This window comes from Psammomys obesus, unplaced genomic scaffold, assembly GCF_907164565.1.
Source record: "Psammomys obesus unplaced genomic scaffold, mPsaObe1.curated_primary_1811, whole genome shotgun sequence".
Classification (NCBI taxonomy): domain Eukaryota; kingdom Metazoa; phylum Chordata; class Mammalia; order Rodentia; family Muridae; genus Psammomys; species Psammomys obesus.
In genome coordinates this window covers 6754828-6773190 of record NW_026585609.1, presented here as the reverse complement: position 1 = coordinate 6773190, position 18363 = coordinate 6754828, and the positions used below count along the sequence as shown (strand labels likewise).

General features: G+C 44.5%; 2 protein-coding genes across 4 annotated transcripts in view; one reads left to right on the top strand and one right to left on the bottom strand.

Annotated features, from left to right (window-relative positions):
- Positions 1-15348, bottom strand: part of Mansc1 (MANSC domain containing 1) — a 30809-nt gene extending 15461 nt beyond the window's left edge. Inside the window, exon 1 of one of the 2 annotated variants that reach the window (XM_055610856.1) lies at positions 15232-15348. The gene's annotated coding sequence lies outside the window, so the exon portion shown is untranslated. Of the gene's footprint in view, positions 1-10879; positions 11313-15231 lie in introns of those variants that run through there. The other variant, XM_055610847.1, reaches the window with a different exon arrangement.
- Borcs5 (BLOC-1 related complex subunit 5) overlaps positions 11416-18363 on the top strand; it is a 71648-nt gene continuing 64700 nt past the window's right edge. Inside the window, exons 1-3 of one of the 2 annotated variants that reach the window (XM_055610880.1) lie at positions 11416-11467; positions 11727-11810; positions 13654-13825. In XM_055610880.1, coding sequence (XP_055466855.1) covers positions 13801-13825 — 25 coding nt within the window. In that variant the 5' untranslated portion in view covers positions 11416-11467; positions 11727-11810; positions 13654-13800. Of the gene's footprint in view, positions 11468-11726; positions 11811-13653; positions 13826-15803; positions 16076-18363 lie in introns of those variants that run through there. The other variant, XM_055610870.1, reaches the window with a different exon arrangement.

The following is an 18363-nucleotide window of genomic DNA, read 5'->3' as shown; positions in this document are numbered from 1 at the left end:
CCAATCAGCCCCCTGTAACCATGCCCTCTCGTTTCTGTACCAGTGCTCTGCTCTTAAACCCTATAAAAACCCCAGTTTTTCCCCAAGCAGGCGCGCAAGGCCCTCCTGAGTGACCTTGCTGCCCGAGTACTCGTGAATCAAAATAAAAGCCTCTTGCTGTTTGCATCCGAATGGCCTCGTTGATCCTTGGGAGGGGGTCTCTCTGACGGAAGATACCCTCCGGGGATCTTTCATTTGGAGGCCCCAGCGAGATCTGAGACCCCCCACCCAGGGACCACCGACCCACCTTCGGGAGGTAAGCTGGCCAGCCGTCTTTTCTGTTGTATGTATCTGTCTTGTCTGGTGTGTGCTTCTGTGTCTGTTCTGTTTGCAACCTGAGACTTGATCAAGTCATCTGAATTTGGCGGAAAGTAAGAAGGGGTCGACGGACCCGGACTTCTGTTCTGCTGGCCCGGGGAGCCGTCCCCAGGGTGAGAGGGTCTGAGTGGGTTCGAGTCCCACCGGCCCTCATCTGGAGGGTCTGAGTGGGTTCGAGTCCCACCGGCCCTCATCTGGAGGGTCTGAGTGGGTTCGAGTCCCACCGGCTCTCATCTGAGTGGGGGCCAATTTGTTGGCTCCCCGTCTGGGAGACGGATCTCCAACACAGTCTCCATCTGAATTTTTGCTTTCAGTTTTGCTTCGATCTCGTGCCGCGCGGCTTGTGTCGTGTTTTGTCTGTTTAAATCCTGTGTTTCTCATGTATGTATGTGTTTTTCTGTGTCTGTTTCTTTGTGGACTTGGACTGATAAAAATTTGGACAGAGGACAGTTGAAATTGAAACTAGTTCTCGGCTCGGGAGCTCGGGAGTGTACACGGCTGCATGACAGGACACCAAGCAGTGTGCTCTCCCTCCCGAAGGAGCCGAGGAGAAAATGCTTTCAGGTGGCTGGGGAGACGTGGAGCTGGAGCTTGGGCGGGCGGTGCTCGGACACTTGGGAGTCTGTGAAATAACAATGTACAACCAGCAGGGCACGGGCTCTGCAGCCCCGAGAGGAAGGGGTGGAAGATCGCCCCCCCCCCCCGCTCGGAGGGGAGGTGGGGCGGCGTGGACGCCCCGGGAGCTGCCTGCAGTGTTCAAGAGAGGCCCGGCCAGAAAGCAGGTTCATGACCTGCGGGGGAGGTAAGCTAGAGTAAAGCTCACAGGGAGCCAAGAGAACAGGCAAGGCTCGTGGGCTTGCTAGGTAAAAGTCCTTAGGCGGAGATTGGCACCTTAGCTGCTCCACGACAGGAGCTGCTCTGGCTGCCGAGAATAAAGAAAAACTCCTCCCCCTTGCCTTCATGCCAGCTCAGCAGGAAAGGGAGAAGAGAGCAGCAGGAGCTCAAAACGCCCTCTTGCTCCTCTCTTCCCTCCTCCCACCTAGGGGGCTTGCAACTTACAGATCAAACAGTAATTTAGGATGATTGTTTTCAATTGGTTTTAAATGGTTGATATGATCAAAAATAATTGGGTATGTTTTAAGGTTAAATTCAAATCCTTGTTTAAAACACGTATATGTGCCTATGTGTTTGTAGGGTCTATGAATACATATGTTTAAATAACAACAATATAAATTGCCACATGGTGTGACTCAAAAAAAAAGAACAAAGGTTACAAAATCTCTGAGTCAAAATGATTTTATTTCCTCTTAAGATAAGAAGAAAGTCTTGTTCTAAGTTGATATTGGTTCTAAAGATTGGGTTGTTTTCACTGATAAATTTTGGTCTTAAAATCTGGTTTAAACTTCTATTTGGTTTTGACTTTAAAATTATGGTTATGCTTTGTGAATTCACTCCTAAAGAAAATACTTTGCTTTGATATTACAGGGACGAGTTTTAAAAATTGTTCAAATGTTTAGGGCTATAAAATATTTAAAGTTTATCAGGCATTTGGGTATGACAATGATCTTGGGTAATCTGACAAAATTTAAAAGTTTCTCGATCCTTTGGGGAAAAATAAAAATACTTTGATATTTATTTTATCAATTTTATTAAATAAAACCCAGCCGTATGATTTGTGCTGATTGAAAATTATTGCAGTTTTTTAAAATGTATCTTATGGAGAGCTGTTTGTTTGTTAAGCTGCCTTGTTACAACCCTGGTCTTGTGGACACAGGGCTCCAACAGGATCATGTTAGGATAAAAAAGATTTTGATGAGAGTTTATATGTTGTCTAAAAAAGCAAGAGAAAGAAAAAGAATGTCTGGTTAAGCCAGAAAAAGAAAGCTAGAAACCTGAAGGTTAATGTATGTTGCAGAAGGTTAGTGGATGTTGCAAAAGGCTAGTGGATGTATTATAAAAAGCCAGAGAGTTAATATGATTTGAGAGAAAAAAAAAAACAAACTGTATTTTAAATATGTTATAGTTCATTTAAAAGGCTGGTGATTCCTCATTACAAAATGTTTTCTTATGTTCTTTTAAGAAAAAGTTCTGGCTGATAGGTTTGATATGGCTAAAATAATTCATACAGTTTAAACTTATTTAATCACTAAGTTAAAAATGTTGGTTGTGGGGGATTATATATGCTCCACAATGTTTACTGTATCATCATCAACACCTAATGGCTATGTTTGGTATTATCAGTCACAGCCTGTGGTAGCCTAACACGAGGCTAGCCACCATGATCTTTCAGGGATAGAGAGCATGTAAAACTATATTTTTGCTGCCATATCTGTTTAGGGCTTCCAGCTGAGTTCAGTTACACGTGGTTAGCCGCCATGCTAGTCCAAAGAAAGAGGATAGAGCCATGAGTTTGTGATCATTTTTGTTCAGGTATCTCAGTTATGTTCAGTCATCTGATTAGTGTTAAATACAAAGCTTTTTACTGTTCAATTTTAATGCAAGTGATAGGAACAACAAGATTTGCTAGGCTCTCTATGAACTATGTCTGATTAAAAGATTTGCTTTGATTTTAGTTCAGAAAGAACAGATTTAAAGTTATACTAACAACTACAGTTGGCTACACCTAGTGTCTTTGTTTAGTTTTTCTTTTATACAGTTTAAAACAGATAATAAAGATAGACAAACAGATAACTCAGATATGCTGGCCCTCAGGCTTGTCAGAGATCTGATGAATATGGCATTTTAATTATATAATCTTATTGTGACAGAAAGTCCTGAAATCCTGGCAGTAGCTCCCCCAAGGTCTCCGAGAAGATTTGGGCACAACGACAGATGACTGCGACTCTGGATTGTGGTATGCTAACCACTAGGCAATATTGCCTCAACTGGCCCACTGCTAGGGCCCAGCCTAAGCTGTGGACAAAGCCGGGGACATCTGAGGAGCCATTGTCTCACATTGTGAGAGGCAAGGTGAGGTCAATCTCTTCTGTTCCTCTTTCCACAAAAGCAGTAAAAGCAGTCTCTCACCTTCTGTGCCTGGCTGGACAGCCTCTGTTCAGGATGCCATGAGACAAGAGCGAGGGACACTGCCTAGGTGATGGACTAAGTAGTCATCTCTGTCATTTTGATAAACACATAGATTGATATATTTATATAGCCTATAATTTATCCTTCTCAGGTCTCTGAACACCTTGATGGCTATGCTAAGCTTACGACAGCTTTACAGCTAGAGAAAAGACAATTAGATCCACTGTTAGTTCATTGATCAGTTCATTAGCTAAATTAGCTAAAACTACTGGGTACTAGATCTCTTATTTAGAAAGAAAGACAGGTTTCCCTTGCTCACAGAATTCATGTTAGTTATCTGTGTCTTAAGATATATAACTAGATAAAAAAATATAATACGGAGCCTATATAGAGTCTAAAGATATAAGAGTTTAGGTTATAAAATCTAAAATGTTATTATTTGGTCTGAAAAAATGTTTCAGGGTTGATAAATACAAAAAAAAAATTAGAGTGTCTAAGTTGATAAAAATAGTTTAAAACATGTTAAAATTAAAAGATATTTTAGATCTCTCCCCCCTCTTTGCTACTGTTGTGCTTATGTTATGAGATTTCCAAAGTTCAGAGTTTTGACATTTATTAATAGAGTTCTGATAAGTTGATAAAACACTGACTGCTTATTATTCAGTCACCAGGTTGAGATTTTAATTTCCTTTGATTGGCTTCTAGAGATAGACTTAAAGACTTAAAGGTACTTCTCATCATGTTAAAAACATCTGTTTAATATATATATCTGACCCAAAAGTCATAGCTTTTAGTATGGTATTCTTAATATCTGCCATTTCTGAGATAGATTTTGACACAGAAATAAAAAAAATCAAGCATCCAGGGTTTAATACTAAAGCCAGTAATGTGTTTCTGTCTAACTTTCCAATATGAACATAGAGATGGGGACTAAAAGATGCTGAGTATAAAAAAGGCCAAGCTTCATTCGTGGCTAATTACCAACAGCTATGCCCACAGGAAAAAAAAAATGTTATAAAACAAACAACTGATACTTATTCAGTAAGATGTAGTTTTACCTGTTACTCTCAAAATGTTCAATTTGCTGATATGTTACTTTTCTGAGTATTTAAAATTATACATTTCCTTTTGTGTACTAAAAATTTCATATAAGTTTCAGGATTTGACCTGGATCTGACATAGCTCAAAAGGATCACAGATGAGATTTTCCCTGATCTTTCCAATTTAATAGATAAATTTTAACTTCTGTCTCCAGTCTAAATTTGTCTCAGCAGATTTTCACCTGTTCAACTCTGTTCTGGGATCAGCTATAGACTACAAGCTGAGATCTGGACTTCCTAGAAACTGACCTGACTGCTCCCTGCCTCTTCCGGTGGATCAACTGACCAGATGCTTAGGACTGCCTCATTGACCAGCCTTTGACTGGCTCCTAGTAATCTTTACCCATATACTCTCCCCAACTTTTGACTAGCATTTCAGCCTCCCCAGTCCCTGATGCCTACGTCCAACGGTCAGCATGAAGAAGCTACAGAAGACGGATCTCCGCCCAAATCCCCCCTAACAGGCTGAAATGCTAAGTCAAAAGTGGCTCCCTGACATTGGCTATTATCTTGAGCATCTGCTTAGCTGCTGACCATACTAAATTGATAAGAGATAACATGGCTAAACTCAGAAAAAGACTCAGACAGAGACAACAATTCTTTGAGTCAGGACAGAGCTGGTACGAGAGATGGTTTAGTCGGTCCCCCTAGATTACCACCCTGATCTCCTCCATTATGGGTCCCCTAATCATAATTCTCCTGATTCTACTAGTTGGGCCTTATATTCTAAATTGGCTGATCCAGTTCATAAAAGACCGGTTCTCTGTCGTACAAGCGTTGGTGTTGACCCAACAATATCATCAGCTCAAACAACAGGAGACAAAAGTTAACTCTTCCTAGGCCCGAGAATGGAAGATTCCATTCTAAGTTAAAAGAAAATGGGGGAATGAAAGACCCCAGCCTCACACTAAGTTAAACATGGCTAACGCCATTTTGTGAGACACCACTGTTTTGTAAAACTCTGAAGGCCAGATGAGAAACTGGAAAATTACTGAGAAATCCTAGCTGTGTCACCCACTTGGGATATCTGTGGTCAGGCTGCCCCAGTCATACTAAAAACAGTTTGTGTTAATCACTCTCATAGATATCTGTGAGACTGTTTCAGCTAAGATAGGGAAAAACAAAATAACAGGTGGCGGGCCACGTCAAGGGGTCATCCTACCCCCCCGACCACCCAGTTCCTGGAATCTTGGTGCCCCTGCCAAACTTTGACGCAAATTGTGGTCTCGTGTAAACGTACCAATCAGCCCCCTGTAACCATGCCCTCTCGTTTCTGTACCAGTGCTCTGCTCTTAAACCCTATAAAAACCCCAGTTTTTCCCCAAGCAGGCGCGCAAGGCCCTCCCGAGTGACCTTGCTGCCCGAGTACTCGTGAATCAAAATAAAAGCCTCTTGCTGTTTGCATCCGAATGGCCTCGTTGATCCTTGGGAGGGGGTCTCTCTGACGGAAGATACCCTCCGGGGATCTTTCAGTATGTGAACCATGTGCATATCTGGTGCCCACAGAGGTCAGACCAAGCACTGGCTTCCCTGACACTGGAGTTATGGATGGTTGTGAGCTGGGGATGTGGGCGCTGGAATCAAACCCAAGGTCATCCCCAAGAACAGTGCTCTTAAGAACTGAGCCATGGCCAGGCACATACCTTTCATCCTAGAACTAGGCAGGCAGAGGTAGGTGAATCTCTGTAACTTTGAGGCCAGACTGATCTACAGAGCAAGTTCCAGGACAGCCATAACTACATAGAGAAACCCTGTCTTGAGAAACCAAAAAAGCAAAACCAAAAACAAACCAACCAACCAAACAAACAAACAAAAATCCAAAAGAAAACCAAAAACAGAAACAACAACAACCTGAGCCATCTATCTCTCTAGCCCCTGACGTTCTATCCAATTAAAAACAAACAAACAACAAAAACAAAACTGCTGCTCTATAAAAGCCATCTCTCTTTCCTTGCGTTTGTATGGGAGCACACACGCCTGTCGGCGTGCCGACGTTCAGAATCCCTCCCAACAGCTCTTTCACCTTCTTTTGAGGTGGGGCCTTTTAGTCAATCCCAGAGTTTGCTGATATGGCTAGTCTCTCTAGCCAGCTTGTTCCAAGAGCTTGCCTCACGTTTCAAAGGCCGCCCAGCCTACGCAGCATCTGTGTGGGTTGGGGATCCAAACCCCAGTCTTCAAGTTTGCCTGGAAAGTGCCTTTACCCACTGAGAAATCACGCCAGCCACTGCACTTATCACAACCCGTGTGGTAAAGGCCTGACATCTGAAATACACCAAGAACTCCTATCAGAGAAAAACTAAAAAATGAAGCCAGGCACGGTGGTATAAACCCTTAATCTCAGCACCCAGATCTCTGTGAGGGTGAGGCCAGCCTAATCCACATATTGAGTTCCAGGCCACCCAGGACTTCATAGTGGAACCCTGTCCAAAAAACAAACAAACCAACAAAAATCCCAGAAAAGAAAAAAACAAAAAACAATAACAAAACAAAAACAAAAACAAAAACAAAAAAACATTGAAGATCTAAGTAGTTATTGTTGAGACTTGCTTTAGCTTTTAGCATAGCTGTAGCCATTTTGTCTTTAGTCTCCATCTTGATCATAAGGTGAAATTAAATTCTCAGGCTCTGGCTTTCAATGATTAATATGCTGACACTTTGTAAGGGCAGAATAACCTTTTATAATTGTCATGTCTCTATGATTCCATTTCTCAAACTTTATACACTTTGTTGCCTGGACATTCTGTAAAGTCCCCCAACTTCAGGACCAGTCAAATTAAAGGTTAGTTAGAAATGTTTTGTTTAGCTAGCCCGAATGATGTAATGCTGCCCTCCCCTTACTTCCTTCACCAAGTTACCTGGTGGTTACCTGGTTAGGTTTTTCTTGTAAAAAGCCTGCCTTAGAAGCATACCAGCATCACAGCTTGGCTCCCAAGTCCACTGTGTCCCTGACCATGATCAGTCTTGGGGTGTTGCCTTCAATAAATCATCCATATCTGAATGAGATGGGTGTCTGAGTGGTTTGTGTGGCTTTTCTTGTACTACGACAGTTATGTCACCAATAATATATATATGTACATATATGTGATGACAAATAAGCATACTAAAAATGCTCAACATTGTATCATCAAGGAACTGCAATTTTAATTAACACTGAGACACCACTACGCACCTATTAGAATGGTAAAAATAAAAAAATAGACAGCACCAAGTGCTGACTAGGATGTGGACTAACAGGAACTCTCATTTCTTGCTGGTAGGAATGCAAAATGGTATGGCCACTCTGGGAGAAGTGTGGCTGTGCCTTACAAAGGTTAAAGGCCGTCTCACCATAGAATTCAGCCATTGTCCTACATGTACTTACCCAAATGCATTAAAACCTGTGTCTAGGGCTGGAGAGCTGCTTTAGCTACTGAGAGCAGATACTGTCTTTCCCAAACTCCATCTCCAAGAGGACCTGACACCCTCTTCTGGCCTCTTCATACTCTGTCAGGCTCATGTACAAGCCAGTACACATACACACACACATACACATACACATACACACACACACACACACACACACATACACACACATACACATACACACACACACATACACACACACACACACACAACTGAAATAAAATTTTTGAAAGCTTGTTTCTATACACACAATCTGCATGGGAATGTTTATACCAGCGTTCTTCAAATTTGCTCAGTGATAGAAACAGCCAAGATGTCATTCCATAGGTGAATGGATAAATAAGACACAATCATATATTTAAGTGTTGTTCAGCAATAAAAGGAACTAAATTATCACACAACAGATAGGAAAAAATCAATTGTATATTGCTAAGTGAAAGAAGCCAGTATGCACAGGTTTGACTCTGAGTTTGACTCTGAATATCTGTCTCCTCATATTTTGGGAAATACCAGATCTGGGGCTGGAGAGATGGCTTTGAGGTTAAGAGCACTGGCTACTTTCCAGAGGACCCAAGTTCTACTACCAGCACCTACAAGGTTGGTTTACAACTCTCTATAACCCCAGTCTCAGGGGCTCTGATGCCCCCTTTTGGCCTCCTTGGGAAATGCACACAGGTGGCACAGAGACATACATGCAGGCAAAACAGCTGTACACATAAAAATAAAAGGAAAAAGAAAATTTTCTTCTTCCTTTCTTTATTATTGGTTTTTTTAAAGACAGGGACTCTGTGCATAGCCCTGCCTGTTTGGGAAATCTCAGTGTAGAATGGCCTCAGGCTCACAGAGATCTGCCTGTCTCTGCCTTCTGAGTGCTGGAATTAAAGGTGTGCACAACTATGTCTGGCACAAATTTAAAACCTTAAAAAAAATCTATCAGGGCTTACCAAAGGGGAAGAGGGATGGATAGGTGGAATACAGTGAAATTCTTCTGTATGATATGATAATGGATACATGCCATTGTATATTTACGAAGGACCCTAGAGCCATAAAACATGCCAAGTGCACCTTAGGTGAATAACCAACCTCAGTGGTTATCCAGTAAAAGGGGAACATGTATCATTTCCACATGCCAGTCTCTATGCATGCTTTACAGACCATGTCCTTAAACCCTCTCAAGAAATCCAGTGTAGCCCAGCATGGTGGGTCACACTGGAAATCCCAGTACTAGGAAGGCAGAGATAGGAGAACTAGACTTTAGGATAGCCTGAGCTACCTAGTGAACTCCAGGCCAGCTTGGAATACAGTAAGACCTTTACTCAAAACACACAAACACACACACACACACACACACACACACACACACACACTATCTTCATGAGACAGAGCCTATTTTTAATCCCACATTCAGATAAAACAACTGTGTACTATAACGTGCTTCTTTATTAGTAGTGAAAATGAGGAAGTATCAAGTATCTGCCACAATTCTCAAGTATAAAGTTTTGAGATATTTGCAACAAGTAACAGCTGTCAACAGCGTCTGTGCTCTCCAGTGGCGGCAAACCAGAGTTACTACTAACTCTCCCGTGGCTTTGCCTACTTTCTTCTTGACGGAAATGCTGCTTTTCATCTAGAGGCTAGGGAAGTAATACATTTTTCCAGCGTTCACAGGCTTCCTGAATTCTATCCGTGGAGCCCAGAGAGAGGAAGAGAAAGGAAGGAGGGTCTGATATAGTCCGTCCTTGTGCTTGCACAGAAACCTGAACTGTGCAAGGAGAGTGAGCAGGGGCTGTGCTGTCAGGGTGCAGCATCTCTACAGCAACCGCTGTGCAGAAAGCACCCTCCCTGGAGATGCCTTGGTGGGTCCTTGACCCCTGGGACTTACATGGCGGATGTAGGGAACTGATTCCCATGAGATGTCCTCTGATTTACACATATGCACCGGGATATAAACACGTGTTTATGTGTACATACATATAGTTTGTTTTTTGGTTTTGTTTGTACAAAACAAGGAGTTCCAGGACAGCTAAGGGTACACAGAGAAACCCTGTCTCAAAAGGCTAAAACCAACCAAATAAACCCAAAAAGGTGTGGCATGGTGGCACACACCTTTAACTACAGTGCTGGGGAGGCAGAGGCAGGCAGGTCTTTGAGTTCCAGACCAGCGAGGGCTACACAGCAAAACGCAACTAATTAAGTTAAAAAATAAATCTCATTGAAGATACCCAACAACTCTTAGGTTACTTAGGTCTGCTGGCGTGAGTGTGTGCGTGTGTGTGTGTGTGTGTGTGTGTGTGTGTGTGTGTGTATGTGTGTGTTCCCCAATTAAGGATTACCTATTAGCACAGTCCTGGAGCTGGGAACCAGAGCCTTCCGCATACTGGCATGCCCTCTACACTAAGCTATGCATTAGCACATCAAATTATCTAATTCACTATTATTTGGGGCTTAAGGTCTGAAGCTCAACTTGATCCTGCTGAGAAGGGGTCAGGCATAGATGGACGAGGGAAACTCCAGCCTACTGAGCACTGAGTCACTCAAACTTAACTATTTCAGTTACTGGGAATCACATACCACATGCTAACACGAAGTCAATAACTATTCTCTCTCTCTCTCTCTCTCTCTCTCTCTCTCACCTCTTTATAGAAAATCACACAGCAGATTGAATAAGGAAAAGGGAAGACAAACCATACAAGGAAATGTGGTAACTTTTCCCTTCCTTTGAGCAACCGCATGCTGCTCCCTGAATGCTTTGGTCTCCCTTTGCAACAACTTGGGAGCTTGTACCATTTATAGCAGGTGCTTTCAAGCCCGCCTGGCCATCTGCTTTGGGATACCGTAGCGACGCGACTCTAGGCCAGTCTCCCTTTGTCCTAGCCTGGTCCCGGTGGTCGCTTCGGGGGTGCCTGAGCTGGGCCCGGCAAAGGAACCGAGTTGTTCTCAGCAGGGGTCCAGTCTACCCAAAACCAGCCACCGGAGGAAGGAGACGCCTTTACCTGCCAGCGCCTCTTTTGTCCCCGTGGCGCTTGGACGTCCAGGGCGCTTTTGCAAAGGACCGGTGAAGCGGCGCAAGGGGCTGGGGAAGATCGCTGGGGATGCTCCGCCGTTCCCCCAACAGCCCCGCAGATTTTGTCGTGATCAAGTTCCTGCTTCCGTCGCAGCGACTGAAAGTTTGCAGCGGGGGAAGGGCGCGTCCCTGCCCTGCAACCCGGAGCTACTTCCCAAGCAACGTCCAGCCTGACCGCCCCAGCCCGGACGTGCGAGAGCCCAGGCTCCAGGTCCTCAGCGCTCCGGGCGTCATTACCGCACCCAGCACACTGCCAGCCACTAGGGGTGAGGGTCGGACCCTCGGGGTCACCAAGAGTCTGCAGCTGTGCTCAGGGCTGCCGGGAGGCACTAAAGAGCAAATGCACAGGTGCTGATGGCGAAGTCACACACCCAGGTGTACTCCCGCCCCACGCTAAGGTGCTGATTCTTGTTTTCACTCGCTATCCGGAAGGCCTGGCTGGCTTGGAGTTTTTCACGCATGCAAGGATGACCTTGAACAGCATCCGGATCCTCTTGCCTCTGTCTCCCATGAGCAGGTGTTACAGGGGTACACTACAACATTCGGTCTAAGGACACCTTCTTGGTCAAAGTTCACAGAGCATCCTATTTAGGCACAATTAGGAGAATCCTGTTTCTGTAATTGGAGAACGGTAGGGGTGTCAATCACAGCTGGCGGTTCGCCAGCTAACTCTAAGGCAATCCCAGGAGAAGGCGGTTAGCTTTTCTCAGGATTTACTGCGTTGTTGTTGCTGCTGTGTGATTATTTTGGTTTGTTTTTTCGCTTCTTTGAGACAGGTGCTCAGCAGTCTGGCCTCCACCTCCATATGTAACTGAGTATGAACTTTGAAGTCCTGATCTTCTCGCCGCTACCTCCCAAGTGTAAGGATTACAAGTCCAGTTATGATTTGTTTATGGGTATGGACAATAATGATAAAAGCAACGCTGTCTGTTAACAGTCGTTAAAATGACATCCCTAAACATTATCATTGTTAAAAAGTGTCTAACTAAAATGTGTTTGTTGCCAAATGAATAGAGAGTGATCATGAGTGATAGAAGCAGCTTTAACTAACTGCTCCCTTCATTTCTGACTGCCTACACCCCCCACCCCCAACAAATGAAACCTCACCACAAAAACAGTGATGCAATTTGGTCTAACTTTGAGCAATATCGTCACCTTGGTTGGCATGAAAGAGTTTTCAAACTGTAGTTACAGATGATTCTCTCAGTCCTGTAGAGCCGACCAATGGCTTCGGGAGGTATATGATGCCAGAGGAAGCTTGTGAACAATGGTCCATTGTGTGAAACTCGTGGTAGGTAGAGGTGACCTACTTTCCTGTTATAGTAATGTTGCCACAGCTTGGTCCCAAAGAGTTGCCAAGGAAAACAAGACTCCGGTGTGGATTAATTACTGCACTGGAATAATTTTCCTGCTGCCATAAGATACCATGTAAGCATATTCCGTATCTCTACATGATATGGTGGGAAGTGATGGGAGCTAGGCAGACCCCCATTGTTAGACATTTCAGGTTTCAGGGTATCTACACACCAGCCTGTCTGTAATCCCTGAACTCAAGATTCAAAAGCTAGAAGGTTAACCCATTGTCAGTTGCATAGACTTCATGCAGCCCAGTCTCAGACAAAAGAGAAATGTCCATTTTAGTGTTCTGCTGCAATGGACTTGTTTTATGTCTTCAATTATCTCAATGAACAAAGGTCACTGATGAAAATAATGACTAAGCAAACTTCCTGGAGCTGGACCTGGAGGCTCAGATTTGTGGTCCTAGCTAAAGGTTAAGACGGTAGAATTACAAGTTTAATGCCTGTCTTGGCTACAGAATGAGTTTAAAGCTAACAATTTAGTGAGACCATTTAAAAAAAGAATTAAGAGCTTGAGAAAAGGCTCAGTGGCTAAGAATTCATATTGGCTCTTCCAGAGGACCCAAATTTGGCTCCCAGCACCCACATCAGGCAGCTAACAATCAGCTATTAAACTTTTTTGTTTTTGTTTTTGAGACAGGGTTTCTCTGTATAGCCTGGCTGTCCTGAAACTCGAGCTGTAGACCAGGCTGGCATTGAACTCAGAGATGTAGGAATTAAACTCATAGTGGTGGAATTAAAGACATGCACTGTCACTGCCTGGCTTCTAGTAAACATTTTTTTTTTTTTAAGATTTATTTTTGCAGGGCATGGTGGCACATGCTTCTGATCCCAGCACTAGGGAGGCAGAGGCAGGTGTGAGTTCAAGATCAGCCTGGTCTACATAGTGAGTTCCAGGATAGACATAGTTACGTAGTAAGACCTTGTCTCAAAAAAAAAAGATATAATTTATGTGTGTGAATGTTTGCCTGAATGTATGTATATGTACCACGTGTGACCAGGCCTAGTTCCCTGGAAGGACAGAGGACAGTATTGAGTCCCCTGGACCTAGAATCACAGTGGCTATGTGCCACCTTGTAGGAACTAGACCCAGGTCCTCTGCAAGAATAACAAGTGTTCTTAATCAAGGAATAATCTCTCCATCTCCTAAAAAAATAAAAAAATAAGACTGGTTATATATAGCTCAGTGCTAGAGTACTTTCTTAACAAGTACAAGGCCCTACTTTCAATCTACAGAATAGTAAAAACTGTAAGTATAAACATTTCACAATTCTGTTGCTATGAAACAGATGTTTGAGTTGCAATTAAATCCGTTGCTACTTTATTGCCTGGGTTTTTTAAACAGGCTCTTCTGAAGCATAGCCTGGCCTTGAACACAAGATCTTGCTTCACTAGCCTTCTGAGTGCTGGGATAATGTTACACTCTGCACTGCTTGGTCCCGGAAACCTGACTGGAGTGATGAGAAAATGAAGAAAGGACAGACATACAGACATGTGTACAGAAAAGTTGGGATCTGGTAAGATGTGCTTGCTCTGATGAAGATCACCCAACACAACCACAAGCCAGAAACTTAGTGGTCTGGACTGAAGAGGTAGGCCTGTGGCACACAGGTAACTAAGGAGGCAGAGTGAGCAAATCTTAGTAGAAATTCTCTGTAGGAAGCTCCCAGGCTTGCTGGAGGAGAAAGCTGTGGCTGATAGTTTCTACATACAGTCAGCATTTGAAGTTGGGCCAGAGAAAGGTTTTTTCCATCCCTCTGAGCTTCACCTGGGAAGGCTTTGCTATTCCCATGGGTCTGAGGCACTGGAGGTCCTGGACATGGCTGTGCTCATGTCAACAACACAGTTAACCACCCCTTGCACATTCACTCAGGGCTTCCTCTGATCCCCACAGGATTACAAGTGTGTATTGCTAGGTCTGGCACCTGCAGGGATTACTGATCCTCTCCCCTGAGAGTTAGGATTACCATCTACGTGGATGCACTTAAAAAAATGTTTCATTAGGAAAATATGTGTTAATCCCAGCACTCTGAGAGGGAAGCAAACACATCTCTGTGAGTTGGAGGGCAGCCTGGTCTACAAAGCAAGTTCCAGGACAGCCAATGCTATACAGAGAAACCCTGCCTCAAAAACAATTAGAACAAGACCAAACCCTCACCTTTCCTCACCATTCTAAAAGCTGGACATAATAGCACATACCTACAATTCGGGAGGCTGAGGCAGGAGAATCATCTGACATGGGCTTGTGTAACAAACACTAAGTAAGCCAGGAGGATGTAGAGATCCTGTCTCAAAAACACACAGCACACCAAACCCCAAACAAAACAATTTCTCATTTCTAGTAGATTTCATATTCATACAAAATACCTTTAAAAGCTATTTGCATTATTTTCATTGTGTTGTAAGTGGAGTTGAAGTAAGAGTCAGTTTTGAAACCACAGCCCAAATAATTCCGATTGGTACCACCTGCTAACTTTGGAAATTACGTATTTATTTGCCTCAGAGTTGTGAAAATTAAGTGAGGTGAAATATGGAGCCTATTTGCGTTCCAGCAGAAGAAAGTTAAAAATCATTAGTTCAATTTGGCCCTGCTGGGATTGTATTTATATACAAAATCTTGGGACCTTTTCTTTTTGTGTTGTTTGTTAAGGTAGGGGTCTCATGTAGACCAGACTGGCCTTAAACTCTCCAAGTACCCAAGGAGAACTCTGAAGCCCTGATCCTCTTGCCTCCCCCACCAGTCTGCTCCAGTCTGTGAGCACTGGATTACAGGCTGTTGTACAGAACTATGAGCCAAAGTACTGCCATCTTCGGGATTGAGGCTGGGCCTGTTCACCAGAGATCATCAGAGCTGGGCATGCTGATTACATCCTTTCCTCTCGTAAGGCAAAAGCGGGTGAGGAGGGTCTTAGAACGCTCTCACCTGAGTTTCCAGCCACTCTTCCCCACTCAATCGCAGGTGGCTTTGGGACAGGACGACTGTTCCTGGGTGCGGCTAGGGTATGTAGGTGGAGAGTGAAAGGCAACAACTCCAAACACACAGCTAAAAGGGAGTGATCCTTTAAAGCCACCCATCGTCCCGCCTCACCCATGGCTCTGTAAATAAGCCCAATAAATTCATTGGTTCCTCAGAGTAAATTTAGGTCGTAGTTGGGACTGTAGGAGGAGGGTGTAGATGAGTTTATATTTCCTTTACAGTGTGAACTCCTATCTCAAAAAACAAAGACTCAGCCCATTTTGCAAAGTTGTTGGAAGATAATCAGAATTATAGTGCTTAACAGGTGGTTAAAGGTGACGCGTCCTCAAGGTAGGAAAAGGCTTCATCCTCTGAACGCCGTTGGCCTTGGGGAAGCCTGGCCCTTTAAGACAGCACCGCCCCAGCCTCCAGCGCGCGTCTCCCCGCCCGGCCCCGCCCCTCGGGTTTGGGGGCGGGACTTCCGAACCCGGAACTGACGGCCACGCGTAGCCGGCGCGGCCAATCGGCGTCCCGGAAGCAGCAGGCTTTAGGGGCAACTGAGCCAGTGAATGACAGCAGCGCCGCCCGCCGGGCGCACCCGCGGCCCCGCCGGTGTCCTCAGCCTGCTGTCAGCGTGCCCGTCAGGAAGGCTGTGGCGTGCCTTCGCGCCGCGCCTCCGCGCGTGTCTGTGGCCCAGCGGGCTCATCCCGCTCTCCCCGGCCCCCGCCCCGCTGTCCCTCCGCTGCTGGCGCCATGGGCAGCGAGCAGAGCGCGGAGGCCGAGAGCCGCCCCGGCGATCTGAACGCCTCAGGTCGGTGCCTCACGTCCCGCCCGGGCGCGGCTTGCCGAGCCGGCGGCTCCCCCTTGGGGGCCCACACTGTGCCCAACACGGAAAACGCGTGGCCTTTCGCCCCAGCCCTGGTCCCCTCATCCGGCTCCCTCACTAATCCTTAAAAGACCACCTCGTAAAAGAGACCTCCTTACAGGACTGGCCACTGACGCCCCAGATTTGGCTCACAGCGTGGACTGATCACACCCAGGACCTCTAAGATCATGCTGTCTGAAAAACGGGGTGTCGAGGTTCCTTTTCAGAAGGGACCTGTGAGCCCTGGGCGGTCACTCTCAATGTTTGGGTGCAAATGTTTCCAGAAACGGCTTTTCCTTTCAGGTGTCGGGTCCGTTTAATGAATGAATGAATTTATTTATTTTTAATAAGTTGGCCAGATGGCAGGCAGGCTCTAGTGTATCTTATGCTCACAGTCTTCAGATTTCTCTTAAGCGTTTGAGGTAGGAATTGGAAGGGTACTGTGCTGGACCTCTAGTGAGTACTCAATAAAGCAGCTGGTAATTGAAAACCATTTGGTCCTTTTTGTTGTTGTTACCCACTTCGGTAATTAACCTCTGAGGCTGACCTAGATAAGCTCAAGGTTTGCAAGCCTGATTAGTTAAGATCTCCGACCTAATGGCTCTCTACTTGGTAACATTTGCCACTCGGAAATGTGGAAGCTAACAGATGTAGGGAGGATTCATGCTGAAGGGCGTTCCTCAAGACCAGTTCCCTAAAGACCTGCAGTGGGGGTGGGGGAGAGCTTGCGTCTGCTGGCTTTGCTGTGTTTTGTTTCCTTGGAAGACCCAGAGTGTCATGTCTGATTATAACAAAACCGCAGTAATGGCTAATGGCTGTCTCTTAATTTCCTTGTCAGGCCAGAAGCACAGTTTAGGGGAAGTAGTAGTGTGGCATCCTTTAACACAGTTGCTCATCCGGGAACCAATGGCGTGGGCTTATTTCTGATAGAATTAGATTCCCTCCCATGCCAGGTGCTTTACATATGTTTATATATAGTATTTATAGCATTCCCATTTTTATACACATCTTTACCCATTTTATGCATAAATAGAGGCAGACTAGAAAGCTTTGAAGTCCCTCTTCCTTTGAGTCTGGGAAAAGGAGGAATCATGTAACTTGTAGCAGAAAAGACTTTTTGGTACTGCTTTTGTAAAATGTTAGATAAATTACAAAGCCAGGATAAATTTTTCTTGAAAAGCAATAAAAGTAGCAAAGGTCTGTCATTATCGTCGTCATCATCATCGTCATCAGTCGTCGTCTATTCCTCCCCCCCAGCAACCCCCCTCACAAACACACTCACACAGTTGTCAAGCATCAGGCAGGGCTAGCTTCCAGAAGGCAGACTAGTTCTGTGGTCTCTACCCTTAGACCAGACTGGTGGGCCTGAGTGTACCTATTGCATACTAGAGTATAAGACACTTTAGGGATGCATCCCTGTTCCAACCAGGAAATTATTTGGATAAAAGGATATCTTGTTCTAGAGAATCTTTGGTGGTTTGAACCTCTTCCCTCCCAAGAAACCTGAAGTTGACATGCCCCAGAAGCAGAGCTCCAATTTCCTGAATGTCACCTCTGCCTAAAGCAGTCTGTTGATGGTTTCTGCCCTTTATGCACTAATACTGCACTGAGGCTCCCTGGAGCCTTAGCAATAGGCTTTAATTGGGGGTTGGAACCTGAGGTTCCTGCCACTACAGGCTCTGTCCAAGATGACTGACATTGACAGACTAGGGAGCACCTTTGCATTCTGTGTCACTAAGAGCCTTGTACCAAGAGCCCAGAGACCTTCAGTGTCTTTCCTAAATCTCTTTCCAGGGTTGTTGACTTTGGGCAAATCCCAGACAGTTTTGTTCCTTTATTTGTAAACTATGAACAGTATATCAGGAGATCAGTACAATCAAAGAAGGAGACATTGAAAAAAATCTGCCTATGCTTTTGTGTGTTGAAAAATAAAATGCTTGGTTATGAAAGAAGTTCATACATGTTATATGTTTCTGTATGTTTGAGAGTTTTGCTATATATGTCTATGTCAAATCTTTGGAGGTTACATGTATAATACATGATATATATGTTATAGATACATATATATGTATGTATATAAAAGAAAATAGAAGTCCCTGGCTAAAGCTATAGCCCAATGGTAGGTCACTTGCCTAGTATATGTGAGGTTCTGGGTACAGTCCCTAGTACTACACACAAACACAAAGAAAAGAAAGAAAGAAAGAAAGAAAGAAAGAAAGAAAGAAAGAAAGAAA